Genomic DNA, 16,906 nt, shown 5'->3' on the forward strand with positions numbered 1-16,906 from the left:
TGCTTAAGCCACGGCCAGGCAGGAGCCTCCCGGGAAGGGAACGCAGTGCGTGCAAAGCCTTCGCTCCCTGCACCCAGCCATAGCGGCTCCCCAGCACCACCCGCCCGCCTGCACAAGCACCTCCAGCAAAAGCAGCAGGGGACGGCTGCCACCCCACCATTTGGAAAAATTGGTCCATTGGCAAAAGCACCCACAGACAGACCACGCAGCAGCCACGGGGGGATGGCTGTGCACAGCCGCGTGTTGGCTACACGATGCTGGGCACACCTTATAGAATGGCTGGAGTTGGAAGGGACCTTAAAGATCCAACCCCCCAGCGATGGGCAGGGACACCTTCCACTAGGTCAGGTTGCACAAAGCCTCATCCAACCTGGCCTTGAGCACTTCCAGTGATGGGGCATCCACAACTCCTCTGGTCAACCCGTTCCAGTGCCTCGGTAAAGAATTTCTTCCTAGTAACTAATCGAACTGTACCCTCTTCCAGTTTAAAACCGTTACCCCTCGTCCTATCACTACACTCCCTGATGGAGAGTCCCTCCCCATCTGTCCTGGAGGCCCCCCTTAAGCACTGGAAGGCTGCTATAAGGTGTCCCCGGAGCCTTCTCTTCTCTAAGCTAAACCACCCCAACTCTCTCAGCCTGTCCTCATACGGGAGGTGCTCCAGCCCTCTGATCATCTTCGTGGCCCTCCTCTGGACCCTGAGCCTCTTTTAGTCTTTGTGACGGCAGAAATAAAGCTGCAAGTGCCGGGAAGGGAAATTGAAGGCGACAGCGCATCAGATGCTCCCTTCCAACACAAGTGGGAAGTTTGCCTGTAGAGGGATGGGGAGAGGAGAGCATTTCGGGTAAAAATGCATTCTTTCACCTTCTCTGCACTTGCCTTAGCAGATGATTTACGTGGACAAGGGAAGAGGAAGAGATATTGCAGGCTGTGTTCAGCGATGACTTTGGGGAGCGCACAACTTTTTTTTAATTTATTTTTTACTGGAATGATCTACACAGAACCAGAAGAGGATGAGCAAATGTACTGAAGCTGCAGAGCAGCCACGGAGAATTATCAGGGAGGCAGAGGATATTACTCAGACTCTGATAATAACCACCGGCTCCCACCTGCCAACTGCAGTCTGCCTAACACAAAAAAGCCCAAAACCAGGCTGCAGCAGATGTCTGCCGCCCCGTGCAGGAAGCGTCTCCAGTATCCATGGGACACAAGCAACTCCAAAATAGCTTCGAGTCCAACAGTTTTACGGAGACTCAAGATACTGAATTAAAACAGGAAGGAGGCGGGGGGGGGGGGAAGGATGTGTATCACATTGCAGTTGTAATTTACATTTTAGAAATCCTGCCGGGACTCCTGTGCTGGACTGAGAGGGTGACAGATGCCCTGGCAGTCTGTCCAGCTGACGAACCCGGCGCAGCCAGCGAGGTCCCACAGCAGCCAGCAGTACCTGCCACCCCGGTACCTACGTCCCAGCACATCGTGGCATATAACCACCAAGGGAGCAGCCGGCCGAGGGACGCAGCAGCATCCTGGGCACACAGCAGTGCACAGGCTCCTTCGGCATCCGGCAACGTGTCAGCCCCAAGGCAGCGCTTCGGGCACCGGCTCCCGGCTGCTCGGAGATGGGATACACAGAAAGGGCCCTCGAAGTAAGGAAGGTGTGGGAAAGGAAAGGCGCTGCTGGGTTTGTATTCAAGATCTGCGCTGGGTGCAGACCCAGCCTCCCATGGGAGGGAAAGGCAGAGCACCGTTCCAGGTCCCACAGGAAGCAAAGAGCGAAGGAAAAGCAGGAACAGATAGCAAGATGTTGTTGAGAGCCCCAAATACCATTGAAGACATTTTCTGAAACAACAGAAGCTGGTCAAAGTGCCAGATTTCCATTCCCACAGAAAATGGGGAATGTGCTACTGCTCCAAAGCAGAACAAAGGCAAAATGCAGCCAAATTCTGTTGCTTAAAAAAAAAAAAATTTAAAATAGGGAAGTTGACGTGGGGAGGCCAAAACACACCACTCCAACAAAGTCCAATCAATTTATTTGGGTTTCATTTTTTCCTGTGGTATAATTAAAATGTAATCTCAAGCAGACTTTTAGACAAGAAGCAGCTCTGGAGTGAAAGTGGACAGCGTTACCTTGCGGTATGGGCAAGCAGGCTGCTGCTGCAGGAGCAGACAAGAATGTTTCAATTTATTTCCAAAAGAAAAAAAATCCCATCCAAAACCCCAGCACGCTTCATTGCACCCCGGTTCCAGCAGAGAGGCATTTTCCAACACAGAGTTTTCCCATCAGAAAGTTTCCAACCTGCCCCAAAAGCAACGTGAGGGGAGGTTAAATTTTGGGGTCAAGCCATTTTTGCCCCAAGTGAGATGCACCATAGACCCAGAAAAGCTGTCAAGGCCGGCAAACTTCAGAAGTACTTGGCTGCCTGAAATTTGTTGATATGCAAGAAAGCCATCTGGGCTGTCCTTAGAGCCGTGAAAGCCGCGGGGCCGGCGATGGAGCAGAGCGCAGCCCGCCGGCAGCCACCGCGTGGGAAGGAGGACATCTCTCCTCCAGTTCACAGCTCATCCATCCCAGCCGCGCGAGGGGTCGGGGATCTGCTGGAGGTCCACCTGGGAATCGAGGGAGCCAGCGCTCGGACGGACACACCTGGTTCAGTTCATGTTACTCGTGGTGTTGGCCACGGCAGATGTGCACCCACAGGTCACCGCTAATGCACAACAGTTGAAGAAAGCTTCTGCCTGACGGATGATGAATCCCTCATTTCTGGAGCGCACAGAGCGGTGCTGTCTCAGTAACCGATCGTGTCCTGGTAATACACCAACTGATGAGTGATTTGCAGGCCAGACCCAAACACACACTATTTTCACTTGCAAAGCAAGGGGTGGGGAGAAGAGGGGAAGAAATGTGGATTAAAAATGCCGAGTCCTGAGAGATTTCTCTGGAGGAGCATCGCTTTCCCCCTTTTTGATATCTTTTTGGCAAGGACTAAAAAGACAAGCTGCTTTCTGGGCAGGTCTGTGTTTCCTTCTGCTGGAGACGATCAACCACCAGCACCAGACTCCAGGATCAGGCCCGTGCACGAGTCCAGCGTGGTGTCTCCATTGCTTTCATTTTGAGAGCCTCATCTCAGGCAATGCCTTTTCCTCCACGCAGGCTACAACCCATGACTTTCCAGGGAGTCTCGCTGTTTGAAAAGATCCAGACATCTTCCAGATACTTAACTCACAGCTTCATTTAATCAGGCTTGATTAGTTCATAAATATATACACTTATACTTATGGAAAAATGTAAAAACTAATTTTCAAGAATGCGACGCTCCCATCTGCAGCAAGCAAGAACCTGCTGGATGCTGGGTAAGGAGACCACTGCCGTGTAGGCTCTCACTCAACCACATCTCAGTAAACACCAGCTCACCAGAGCCTTCGGTTGCTGCCATAATGCGACACTGCAATTCGCACTGCTAGGTCATTGCCACAAGATCCTATGTAAAAACAAACACATTTGTTCAAATTTGAAAAGGGGAACTGAGAGGTCAGGATTTTTAAGGTAGTCTGGGGAATTTCAGCATTTCCCATCTCCTCTTTAGGGCTCAAGAGCACTCTGAAAGTAGTAGCCAAAAGTTTTCCATTAAGTGGTGGCTTCCATGGTCCACCTGAAATGTTGTCTGTCTTCTTGGACATCTCTCAGGGCAAAACAATTGACGGCAATGCAGCAGCCACAGCTGGAAGCCCAGGACCTTCTCCCAGACCCTTCCAATGAGACAGGGCCACTTGTGTTTGCAGTTTTTCACACAATTGTATTTCCCCAAGGCACTTTCTGGGACAGACGCATGTCAAGCTCATCCCGAGCCAAGCTGTCTTTAATAATCCTTGATGGATCTTAGTTCCACGAATTTGTCTTCCTGTGTCTTTTGACTCCCTGTAACCTTTGGGTGTCTCCGCTGTGTGATGTTCCTCCTGTTCAATCCTTGTTGTTGCCCGTAGCCAAATCCCCAGCATCATGGCAGCGTGCGCCAAAGGATCCCAGTCTTGCTGACTCCAGTCTTGCGTTCAGCTGGTGGCTGTGGTTTCTGAGGGCCACGGTTTCATAGTACCGTAGGAGCAGCTCAGCTACAGTGCTGTCCTGTGTCTGCTTCCCTTCAGTGGTGCCCAGGTGGTCAAAGACACCTGAAGTATAAGCAGATATGACAAACTGCAGCGCGATCCCAAGGACCATGAGGTAAAATGGGCAGTCAGCACCCAGCCATCTTTGCTCTGCATCACAGCTAAAAACAACCCTGCGAGGTACACTGACCCAGCAGCCCGCAAGGAAAGGATCTCAGCCTGTCCTGGACCACAGAGGATGGGAAAAACTGCCACGAGAGAAGGCAGCCCTTCTTCACACGGGGCGCATCCCCCAATTTCTGAGACCAGGAGCCACGGCAGCCACAGGGCAAAAGAGGAATGGCCCAGCCCCGTGCCCACAGGACGTCCCCAGATGTTTTACAGCTGAGTGCTGGCACAGCAACACGAGTGCTGGGCATATGCATCGGCCGTCACGGCTGGGACACGCTCCGGGGCTGGGGCCCTCTCCCGCAACACCAAGAAGAGCTGCGCCCTACAGCCTCATTTATTACATCCCCGTAATCGCTCTTATCAGCTTACCTGCAGTAAGGCATTAGTAAAAGCCGAGCCACTCATGAAAGGGGCACCCTCTCCTACGTGAAAAGTCAATCAACACGTTATATTGTTATCGTGCTCGCAGACAAACCTCTCTTTGTACGACAAACTGCGCAGATACGATGCCCTTGCTATCAGCGTAAGGTTATCTTGTCGGTCCATTAGCAAGCAGCACCTGGTCTGCTTCTGTCTGAAATATTCCTTTATTGTCGTCCCTTAAAAAGAAATCCAGTTAAACTATTTTGTCTCTCTGCAACAATGAACGGCACAAAAAGAAAAGCAAGTTTGTATCTGAGTCGGGAAGCGTGTTTCCCAGCTTGGGAAGAATTCACACGGTTTCAGCCACAGAAAAACAGATTCATCACCCTTTAAAGATAAATATGACTATCACTATTGCAACTGGGCAGATTTTTGCATACTTGAAATTGTTTTGATGCGTTCAGTCATGTAAAATGCTGCAGTCGTTAACAATTTAAAGATACATTAGCTCCCAAATTACATTGTTGAAAAGTATCTCCTTAGACGCTCTGGCGTAATACAAACTGTTTTTCGAACTTGCAACCCAAACAGAGGGTAAAACTTTTGCCAGCAGTCTGGCATTATAAATATCTGGGACTGATCAGCAAGCACAGATTTTCAAAGACTTTTGTGCATTTGTACATGTAAGAGCAGAAGCATCATCTCATCTGACCTTCAGTGTGTCTCCAACCCTTCCACCTCACCCAGGCACCTCATACTAAGCCTAAGAACCAGCCTCATCTGTGCTGATCTGGGCTTCCAAAAGAAGGATTTAGGCCGACGCCTGCTCACATTGGGAATGTGATTCATGTGATTTATGGATATGAGGATATCAGGGATTTACATGCCCTCCACTGATTCTGCTTTAAGAAACCTGGTACATTGTTCTTTATTTTCGGTCAGAATAGACTGTGGCAGTGGAAGTCAGCTCCTAAAAATACTAGATAAAAATTGCTCAGATGGACTTGGATCTGCAACCTGTAAGCACAACCCTGAAAAAGTTAAAAAAATTTTCAAAACTGAAGAAAAATTGAAACAAACAAAAAAAAGGAGCATGGGGTTAATATATCCAGTAGATTTACTTGCTGATTTCATAGATGTTTTTGCACATATGTAGCTTTTCTCAAAGTGCAAAATTATTCTGATAGATTAATTTCTAGTTCTTCAGTTGTGGACTTACTGTTTCTTCGGAGGAAATCACAGCACAAAAGTTGTAAGAACCCTTCAAAATGTATATATTATGTATAACGTGAAGCCTGGAAGAGTCACAGCAGGACAAACAACCAGCTGAAGGACGCTATAAACAAGTCCATCTCCGAAAGCCACCAATAATTCTCCCAGTCTGTCAATTAAAAAAAAAATCATTTTTGCTGACGTCAAAAGTGAATTAATGAACTTGCCACTCAATTAGAGCTTCAGCCAACTGCTACATGTGACTCCCTCTCCATCTTCTAGCTTGTATTTGAACAGTGACAAAGAATTCTTGACTTCCAACCAAACCTTCATTAAAAGGAGAAATTTCAACAAACACAAACACTTGAAATAGAAAAGCAATAATCAAGCTATTGCACTGTTTTAGTTGGTACAATTCCAGCTCTTCCATCAGGATAATCCAGCTGACATTTGGCCTTGTCATTTTTTTGCCCTGGGACAGGATGAATGTCTTATAAAACAGTGTGCTTCTGCTATCCTTGCTCCAGTCAAGCATTCAACAGCATCCTCTTTGGAGAAAAAAAAAAAAAAAAAGTTGTTGCTACAAAAATTATAGTTAAAAGTCCTAAAGCTTTTAGCAGAATAGAAAAAAAAAGCAGAAGGATGCTGTGTCAAACTGACATGGCTCACCCCACCGCGTGAGCCAGGGACAGGGCACCTCTGCTGAAGGCTGAGCAGAGCCACGTGCAATAAATATTGATATTGTACGCATGGTATTTTTCAGTAGGACGATCCAAACTGCAGGCTGTACAGTGGGAAGGCACAACAGCCACATGGCTGTCAGCAAAATCCACATAGATGGGGACGTTTTCCACCTGCAGAAGCAGTATTTTAAAAGTCAGCCAGGTATTTGAAAACGTCTTCCTCAGCAGACAGATGAACATCGCAAGACCCAGCACTAAATGGAGCAGAGCGGTATCGGCAGATACTAGCTGTTGAGGTACGGGCACCCTGAAGGCATGTGCAGAGAAGCAATCACCGTGATGAAAGATGGGAAGACATGATCTTGTAAATATTTTAACTACTGTTGGTCTGTCTCCCAGCACAAGCACGGAGCGAGCCCTGGCAGACGTCTGAGCACTCCCAGGTTGGGAGCGTCCCCTTTTCCAGCACAAATACCCACTTCTAAGGAAACTTTCCCGCAGGAATGGGCTGCAGAAACCAGGAGGGCTGCACCCAAAGCGACCCTGCCCGGCCTCCAGCGCTGCCACGCACAGCCACCGCCTCGGCAGGGAAACCCAACAGCACCCGTTTGCTGCCCAAAATGAACAGCCTTTTGCAGCCCCTGAAAAAGCAATTCGAATGTCGTCGTAGCAGCAGCATCTCCTGGTCCCTGCCACTGTGGGCAGGATGCAAGGAGCTCGGATTCACAGCACCTCCAGAAACAAACTGGGAGGAAACGGGGTGACGAGAGGCAGGTTACCAAACGTTGAGCTGTAGGAATGACATCTCAGCACCAAGACCTCTAAAAAGTGGAATGGTTTCCTGGCACATTTGGAGATGTTTAAAAGCAGAGTAGGATGAAAATTGCAACCCACAGGGGTTCAGAGCAGCTTCCGAAAACACGGTGCGAGGCAGAAAACAGCGGGGTCCCGCTCCGTGCCCATGCACAGCGTGGCCACACAAACATGGCAGCCCCTTCTCTCTGGGAGGTGGCTGCCAGAGACATCACCCTGCTCCGCGACGTGCCTGTACTTCTCTTTGGAAGCAACAACGCCTTTGTAACATGTATAAAGGGGTTACCAGCAAACAGCTTTCCTACCCGGGAAGAGACCACGCTGGGCCAGCCCAAGCAGCGACGTTCACGCCTGTGAACTTACAAGAGGTCTTGAAACAACCCTGCCGAGAGGATAAAGCAGCGGCAAAGCAAGCCAAAAGCTACTGAAGAGTTAAAGATCTGGGTAAATCAAGGGACACACTGTGATCTTGACTTTCATCCAGCGCCTGGGTACGGCGTGGATTGCTGGAAGCCCACGCAGAGGTCCGGCCTGCCCGGCTGGTCCGGCAGCACGCGGCGGCAGCCGGAGCAGCAAATGGGCAGGGTGCAGGAAAATTCGGGTCTTCCCCAGGAGCTTGAAGTACAAACTCCCCCTTAGGAGTAGCCAAGGGAGAGCAGAAAGGCAAAACTAATTGCAGGTTATGCAGCAGGAACAGCCAGGCAGGGGAGCTGTTTTACACACACCAACTTGCAGAGCCATCTTTATACATCTTTATTGCACACATCTATCCTTACATATCTCATGGGATGAGGCCAACTTCCCTTCCCAGGACAAATTATTTCTGCCTAATTCTGCCAAATCCATCTGTTCCCAAGACAACTTTTGTTACTGCCTAACATAGATATTTTGGAAGGGTAAATCTTCCCCTCATCCTCCCACCCTGCCCGCCCCCCCGCCCCGGTTGCTGGATCACTCGGAACATTCTCTGGGTGATGCTCCGGCCAGTAAAAGGGATTTTTTTCCTCCTGGCAAAGCTTGTGAGATGCCCAGGGACACAGTACTCCCGCACCAGTGAGCTGGACCACACCACCTTTGCAAACCCCGCAAAAAGCCCGCACCTCCTCTCCCCCAGCACCTACTAAAGCCACCCGCCCGGCGCAGGAGCTTCTCCAGCACCCATGTTTTATTTTCAGGCTTCCCGGCAACAAGCTTGTTTGTTCTAAGTGGCATCTCGAGTGAGAACGCCGGAGGTGAGCTAATTAGTGGGTGGCTGTCTGGAGCGGCAGCGAAGCGCCAGCCACCCCGGGCTCTGTTTGCTTTGGGTGCCTGATGGAGGACGACTGATCCCAGCGGTGTGCGAGTGCATGTTTGCATCGTACAGCCTGGAAGACATTTGCAGTGACTTGCAATTTGGGGGGAAAATACTGTAATTTATTCGCAGGCATGATTTACCATCGGTGTGGCATAAATATATGTGTGTGTATGTACACAGGTCTATTTTTAGAGCTGCACGGTCAGGGTGCCAGCTCCACGGTTACTCCATTGACAAACAGGATGAGCTCTTCCCTGAGCTGGGAGGTTTTCAGTCCTTCCCCTTATTGTAAACATTATCTGCCTTCAAAATCCTTAATGTGTTGCAGATGTGACAAACAATAAAAGACCTATCATAAAAAAAAGCCTGCCATCTCTGTGTTTCCCACTGGGGCAACATAATAATGAATTTATTAGCATATAGCGCTCACCAACATATGTTTATAGTCACTCACAAACTTTTGACTTGACAGTTTACAAGTATGTTTAAATCATTAAAGTTTAAGTTGACTGTCCAGTTATTACAGGCTCATTATAAATAGGAAACAAAGGTTACATTTTATACAACAGGCTATAAATCAAAACTAGTCTGTATTCAAGACTGACTTTTTTTTTTTTCCCCTTTTGCTCTTTTTTTGCCTCCACGTTTTCAAGACCTTTAGAGGGGACATCTCGGTGAGGCCAGTACCGAGCAGCTGTTTGCAGTTAGCTGGCAGGACCGGCAGCACCCACACCAGCGAGCAGGAGAAACTCCGCCTGCGTCCAAGAGATGCAAAGACCTCGGAGGTGGCAAACTCTGCCAAGGTTTTCATCCAACCACCAGCCAAACGCAGCGCCAACCCCAGGCACCCACCTCTCCTCCTCCCCAAGTCCACCTGCTTGGGAAACCCTCTGCAAGGGAGGAGATCTCGGCTGCCACCAAAGGGCAAAGGAAATTTCCCCCTAAGCTGAACAAAGCCTCTAAGAGAAGCAAAGCAAAGCATCCCAACTGTGTTCCCCAACTGCAAACCTTTGAAGGTTGGCAGAGGCACTCAAACTGCTCAAAGGAGGTTTTGGGGTTTGACCACTGCGCTACGACACAGACCCCCCCGGCCATCCAGCCACGTTCCTGCGTTAACACTGCAGAGCATCCAGCACGGCATAAATCCAAGGAGTCACCACTCCAGCCGCTCCCAGTCCTTTCTGCCTCTATTACAGGGTAACCACCTTGGGAAGGAGAGAGATAAAGCCACACTAAATGTAAAAGTTCATCTCACAAAGTATTTCCAGATTTCAAAGCCTGGCATAATTTCAAATCTGCGTGCTAACCTAAAATTTAGAATTTGTGGAAAGGGGAGGGGGGGAAGTGTGGAATGGTTTCTGGTCCCTTTTATTTCATGCCGTGTACATGTGATACGATATGATGGAAAAAGAATTAATCGAAAAATACCCTTCCAAAGTAAAAAGAAATATCATTCTCAAAAATGTTGAAAGTGAGTATTTCCACACCATCAGCAACTTTTCCTGGGCTTGCTTCCAACATAAAACTTGAACAGAGTCACAGTTTATATCCAATACCAACCAAATAGGATTCTGTCACTGTCAGATCAGCTTTGACTTTCTGATCTAAAGCAAAACACAAAAAAACCAGAGCATTACGGCATGGGCAAGTGAGGAAGCACCAGAAAGCATCCCTGGCCACCACAATGGCACAGCTCGTGTCCTCTGAGACCACTCGGTGTCTGAAAGCTGTGTTGGACAAACCTCAACGCTCTCAGCAAACTGAAAGACTTAACCTGCCGGGAACACAATGCCCCAAAGCCACTGCTGCCTTAAAGTTAGTATTTACCCATCCTGTAGCAAAGGCAGCAGCAAACACCCTCCAGCAGAGTAGCACAGGGAGGACAAGTCCTCTTTTCCTATTACATGTTCACGTACCGCAGTGACAAGAGAGGTCTAAATTGCTAGACAGGCAGGCTATTGGGGAGATCAATACAGTGATTAAACTAGCCTAGAGAGACAGAAAAAGGCAGAAAGGATTATATATACACGGCTTCAGAGATCACTGATGATATTATGGGGAAGGCTATAAGAGGAAATTAGAAACATGTTAAAAATAGCATAAAGGTGTGACACAAAGATCACAGAAAATGAAACACGTATCTCTGCTTTCGACTCAGGACGATGTGGATCACCTGTATTTCTTTAACATACACTTTGATATTCAGTTCTTGGATGAAATAAAGTACATTTTATCCTTCTCTGAATTCTACACTTCTCTTTCAGACTTGGAGTGGAAGATTTAAAAAGTATTTTCTTTCCCTTACCCAATATTTGAATATACGTATTTTATATATTTTACCTAATGTGTCAATAATCTTTGATATGAAACTGGCATTTAATATTTCAGCTCTCACTTCATTAAGGATATTTTAATTATCCCAGACCAATGGAAGGGAATTTATAAACATCTGTGCTTCGTTTAAGAGCCCAAATTTGCCTCTTAAACTTCAAAGCTGTAAAGCTGATTTTATCCAGGTTCAGTTGTCTGGTCTCTCGAAGAGCAATGCTCAGCACTGGAACGAGCATTAATTGGGACAAGCCTACAGCCCACAGACCCATGTCCAGCGGATGCTGCTCATCCATGACGGACACAGCCTCAAACAGCCCGGTTTTGCTCACGCAAGCAAAACTGATGATGCTGCCGAGCACCACGGAGCCAGGAGGACGATGACAGTGGTTAGTGGGTCGGGGAGAAGGCACACGTCAACAGCATGTGTGACTGCCCAAGTCGCAACTGGTCCTTTGTTTTCTCCTCCCAATGGGTGACCAGGGACTACCTTATTAATAATGTAGACTCGAAGCACTAGGAGAGCTTCATGGACATTTTCAAAGCAAAGACATGATTCATACTGGCAAGCAATGCAATTTTAGGCTCCTGAGTACCTAAATCACTTCTGCAAAATGAGCCTGAGTTACTTGTAAAAAATCACCACGGGTCTCTGGATCAGAAATAACCATAATTTACTTCAGTCAAACAATCCTTACCGACTTTCTGATGCCCTCCAGAAAGAAGAAAAGCTCATCTCTAAGCTCATGAGCATGAGCAGCCATGGGAAGGAGAGAAGAGAGTGACTCTGGGACCTACAGCAGGTTTGTAACCTGTCTCAAACCCTCTCCCATGGCTTGCCCTCAAGACCCCTGCAAAACCAACCTGGAAAAGCAGTGGCACTACCTCTCCAGCTGCTGTCCCTGCTGGCACCGAGGCCAGCCGGCACGATGCCGAGCACAAACAGGCATTGGTGGTGCCTGCAATGCGTGGACCTGAGCAGACCCTAGAGAGCACCTCCCTGCACCATCACCAAGACCTACAACCCTCAGAGGGGCAGCTGCTGTGGGACCACCATCCCCATCACCTGCTAAGAACCGGAGCTGGTTCCTCACTCGCAGCTCTCCATCCCCGGAGCCTCTGCCACAGTCATCTTCGTCGTCGCAATCTCCGCTCTCCTCCTCCTCCTCCGGGGTTTTGCCTGGAGCTTTTCGGTGGGGCAAAGCCATCCCTTTGAGCAGCTGAAAGACATGAGGTGCCACAGTCATTCAACAGCTTCTCTCCTACCCCTTCATCCCACGCTCGCAGGGGGATCAGGTGACAGAAGGGGGATAGGACTCGGTGGAGCCAGGACGGTGGCACATCGCACCCCTCAGGCCAAAGCATTGACGAGCTCAGGTTCATTCATGAACAAAGCTGCATGCAAAACCTCAATGGAAGAAACAAAAGGAGAAGGAAAAACCACACTGAGCAACTCTGCCCTTCGGCTTCTCCTCAGCAAGCATCGCATGAGCTGGAGCACGTCTACCAGCCGTGCGAGACCCCAGTGCCACCCAAGCTCAGGAGACGGCTACAAAACACATGTCCAGAGTTAGGCCAGACGGGGCAAAAACCAGCAGCAAGAGGAAGCTTGTTCAGGGGACTGAATATCCTCACTGCTTTCAGGGACCATCTTCCATCTCAGAAGTAACATGCGTGAAAGGAAAAGGTAGATCTGTCAGGCGCACCACAAACATAACCTAAAAATCGCATTCCTCACTGCTGAAGTGCAGAGGATGCTAGTCAAAGTTTTGGGGATAGCCAAGCAACACAACAAAAGGATCTTTTAAAGGATGCTTTAAAGCTGAGTCCTAACTAATGGTGACAGGTTGCACACCCCCGAGATGGGGACCTGAATACCTCCACCGAGCACGGGGTCAGGACTGCTTTCCAAACACGGGTGGGAGCTCCCCACGCTGCCCCTTCGCAGCGCACGGAGGATTAAACGCATTTTAAGCTATCGGCTTCCTCTTCCCGCTGACTTTTCTGATTTTGCTATTGCTGAAAGCAGCCAGCTATTTCATCATAAACCCAGATCCACTTTGAAAAAGTGTGAGTCAGCCAGTTAATGTATGCTGAAAATTTCTATCACTACCACTCTGCTGTTAAAAGCCTTCTTGAATTTAATCTCGGCACTAAAAAAAAAAAAAAATAATGAAAAGGATAAGTAACAGAGAAGATATTGCAAAACGGGAGCTTTCCGCATACTTCAGGGGTTTAGTTAGTTCCATCTATTGCAGCAATATGCTGCCTTTCAAGGCATTTTTTAATATCTGGAATCTAGGTTATATTTTTAAACTATTAAGCTAGCCTTAGAAAACAGTTTCTAAAATATTTAGCTGCTGAAGTTTATACAACCTTAGAGGAATGCTTTTGGCATCTGGTTCATTCTGTCCATGGCAATGTCCACATACCTTAGTGTTTATATTAGAGGAGCATAACGTAATGAAAAACAAATGGCTCGACATGAGACCCCTTCGCGTTCCCCGGCCGCATCAAACAGCGCGACAAGCCTCTCCTTGGCACGTGCGAAAGTCCACCCGGCAGGACAGCCCTGCCGGGTCCCGCATCCATGGTAGGAAGCAAAACGCAGCTCTTCTCCCTGAAACTCAGGCGATGCTTTTCCGTGGACTTCAGCAGGCCTTGTTCAGACCGGTTAAATTCACTCTTCAGGAACTTTATTTTATTTAGACATTTACAGGCTTTTCCCTGAATACCAGGTAACCAGAAAACAACAAGCAAACAAACAAAAGGCAAACGCAGCACTGGGGGTAGCACGGGGAAGACCTTGCACAGGAACCGAACACGCCAACAGCTCAAGCCTTTACACCATCGCTTGTATTTCTCTCCTCCAAACGAAGCCCACAGCTAACAGAAGTCCTCCGCACAGAGTGTATCAGCTCCAGGTATAGCGAGGGTCTCCCACACACAGCAGCTAATTACGACACGCACCAGTTCAAACCCATTGCCCCAGTGCACCATTGCTAAAAAATCCAAGCCCATCATGGTAGAAGGGAATGGCGACTGCTCAGTGGCAGGATGCTCCAAGGCGTGGAGCAAGCCGGCCGGGACCCCACCGCACGGCTCAGCGGCATAGCTTTCATTACTTACCCAAGAGAAGAGGAACTTTCTGGCAGAGAGAATTAAGCTTTGGGATATTTTCAGATTTAATAAGCTCAGCGGGGGGTGGGGGAAAATCAGGATTTTTCAGTTGTGTGTTTTCAAACGTTAAAATTACTGAGCATTTCTTGTATTACTACTTTTTTCTTGGCACGCCATAAATTAGCAACTTAATTTCTTTGCCTCTGTAGCCACAATAAAACAGGAACTTTCTGAGAAATGCCGCATGGGCCCCAACTTTGGATCAGGTGAACGTGACATCCCTGCATGATGCAGCTCCTTCCTTTTCCAGGACAAAAGCTCCATCCTCAGCCACGTGCTCCCCAGCTGCTGATAAACATGGGGAGGTTTAATCAGTCAAATTTTGCAGCTGGCTCTGGGAGAAATGAAGCCCACGACACAAAACCTACTGGCAGCGTTAGCAGGAGACCTGGCATGGGGTGGAAATCCCACCCCGCTCCGTTGGTGCATCCGGACCCAGGAACGCTGTCAGCTGCCTCGGCTTCGGCCAGAGCAGCAGCCACAGTCCTGCTCATCAACCATTACACAACCTCCCCGACGGTCTGCACGCTTTATGAAATTATATTTGGTGGACTGAACATAGATTCCCCATCTTTAAATAGCAAGCAGAGCTGGCTGTACCCTAACATTACAGTTTATTCACGTCCTGTGGTTTAAAGCCCATGGTAAGAGGCAGGAAAATACATAGTCCAGCAATCGCTAAAGTAGTATGTAAGTGAGATAGCTTTAACTTAATCACAATTCATCCAGCTGCAAGAGTTTACTGTCGTATCTACTCTTCTTTGCTAAACCATAGTTGCAAAAATACACTACAATGTACCCGACATAAACCAGAGCACTAATTGTGGGGGTCTGTGCGCACACGCATGCACCTCCGAGGCGTCTGCAGGGCATTCGTCTCCCATCCGCACACCACCACGGCGAGAAACACGTGGGCCACAGCCTTTGCTCCTGACTACGAGTTCCACGGGCTCAGTCGTGCATCAGTTTTATTTCCAATATCTCATCCCTTTTACATCGTGACCCTCCGGCAGGGCAGGCAGTGCTGCGGTAGCTCCGCTGCCATGTCAGCTGCCGGATCGTCGGCATGAGGGACACCGGGCAGCCCTGGCTGGTCTCCACATACATCTTTGTTACTTGGCCTGTCCTGTGGTCTCCCTACAGCTTAAAAAACAAGCCAGATGGGAACGGTGCGCCGAGCGTTTCTGCAAGGAAAGCTCCCCAGGGCATCCCAGCATGATTTACACAATTATTCATAACCGTACAGTGACCAGACAAAAACAGATGCAGCAATGCGGGGTAATGACTCAGCTGGATTTGGACGGGCCACCGTATGTTGAAATCTTTATAACTCCTCATTCTTTATAACCACTTTACTCAGAGCTCACCATCCCACCAGCCCACTGAGCCACCTGGTCTTGTTTTTCCAATTTTAACATAAACAGTGAGAGCTGCAACATACTTTTTATCGTTAATCTCCCATCTCCGAAGAGAAATCAGCTTTGTGTTCCTTGGACTGTAGTTTAATAGCTGTTTTCTCCTTTTGGAAACTGTGCCCGCGGTATTGCAAATATCAATTTGAGCAATACCCAAAATTGTGCCCACAAATTCAGATAAAATATCGGCAGTGAGCTACAAGCACTGTGCTCCTTTAGGGCAGAAATCATTCCTTTCAACATACTTCAAAAATATGTAAAGTAAAGAGAACAGTGAGATTATTAAGGGGACTAGAAGACTTTTAGAAAAACATTTAATTCCTTCATGAGTTTAGGGGAGAAGTCTGATTGATATTTGTAATCTTTTGGTGGACAGAGCTGTCATTTAATTTAGCTTGCATGACTGAAAGAATTTAATAAAAGTGTTCCATAGAGTTTTGCTGAAATTCTTTGCATGTTTTTAGTAAGCCTCTGGAATACGATCAAACCTAAAAAGCTGGAGAAGACGGAGACTGAACTTGCAGCTAAAATAATATTCAGGATTGTAATATATGCTTAATAATCAACACATCCAGCAGAAAAAGTGCCTTAGTGCAGAAACTCCCCCGGATCCCTGGCCGTGTGTCCAGGTGCTGCTTGGCATCACGAAGGGGACCCTGGAACCAGACCCAGCAGCAAAAACCAGCCCCCGGCTCTGCTAGAAACCTTTCAAAACTCAACCAAACCCACCAACTCAGGACTGTCTGCAAAACTAGGGATGCCTTCCTTCGGTAAGACAGAGTTTTGGAGGAGCAAAGGTGTTACTTCCCCTTGCATCAGACGAGCCGCTGGCTCTGGCCACACACTTTCAGGTACCCGACACGGATGCCGCTGTACTTCCCACACGACTCCTGAAGATTCCTGACAGGTCGAGTTTTTCTATTTTAAGTTCCAGCCTGCTAAAAACATTGTTTTGGGGGGAGAAAAACTAGATCTTATGGCAAATCCTGACCTTGAATTCTGCAATACTGAATAATTTATGGATGGCTTTTAAATCAGGGCAGCATCATGGGAAACATGCAGGTTTTCACACGATACTGTTCCCTGTTAACAGCTCATTACAATGTACAGAAGTATATTCCCATTATGAAATACAGCTGGGGTTGTTTTGCTTACGAAGGTCATTATCTGATCACAAGCAAGAATCAGGGAAAGGAACCCATTTTAAAAGGCTGAAGTTGTGGACTTTTTGAAAACGCATGTGTTTTGAATTTTGTGGCCTGATCATACACAAGCATGCAACAGGAGAATCGATTCTCTCCACTTCCTCTGCTTGTTAGCCCTGGCAATAGCATGGAAAAAAT

General features: G+C 48.0%; 1 protein-coding gene across 1 annotated transcript in view; it reads right to left on the minus strand.

Moving 5' to 3' along the window:
• Positions 1–16,906, minus strand: part of GPC3 (glypican 3) — a 152,506-nt gene that overhangs the window by 14,760 nt on the left and 120,840 nt on the right. Inside the window, exon 7 of the mRNA XM_082004242.1 lies at positions 12,035–12,188. Within this exon, the coding sequence (XP_081860368.1) occupies positions 12,035–12,188 (154 nt within the window). The remainder of the gene's footprint in view (positions 1–12,034; positions 12,189–16,906) is intronic.

The sequence above is a fragment of the Phaethon aethereus genome, assembly GCF_964289735.1.
Source record: "Phaethon aethereus genome assembly, chromosome: 10".
NCBI classification, from domain to species: domain Eukaryota; kingdom Metazoa; phylum Chordata; class Aves; order Phaethontiformes; family Phaethontidae; genus Phaethon; species Phaethon aethereus.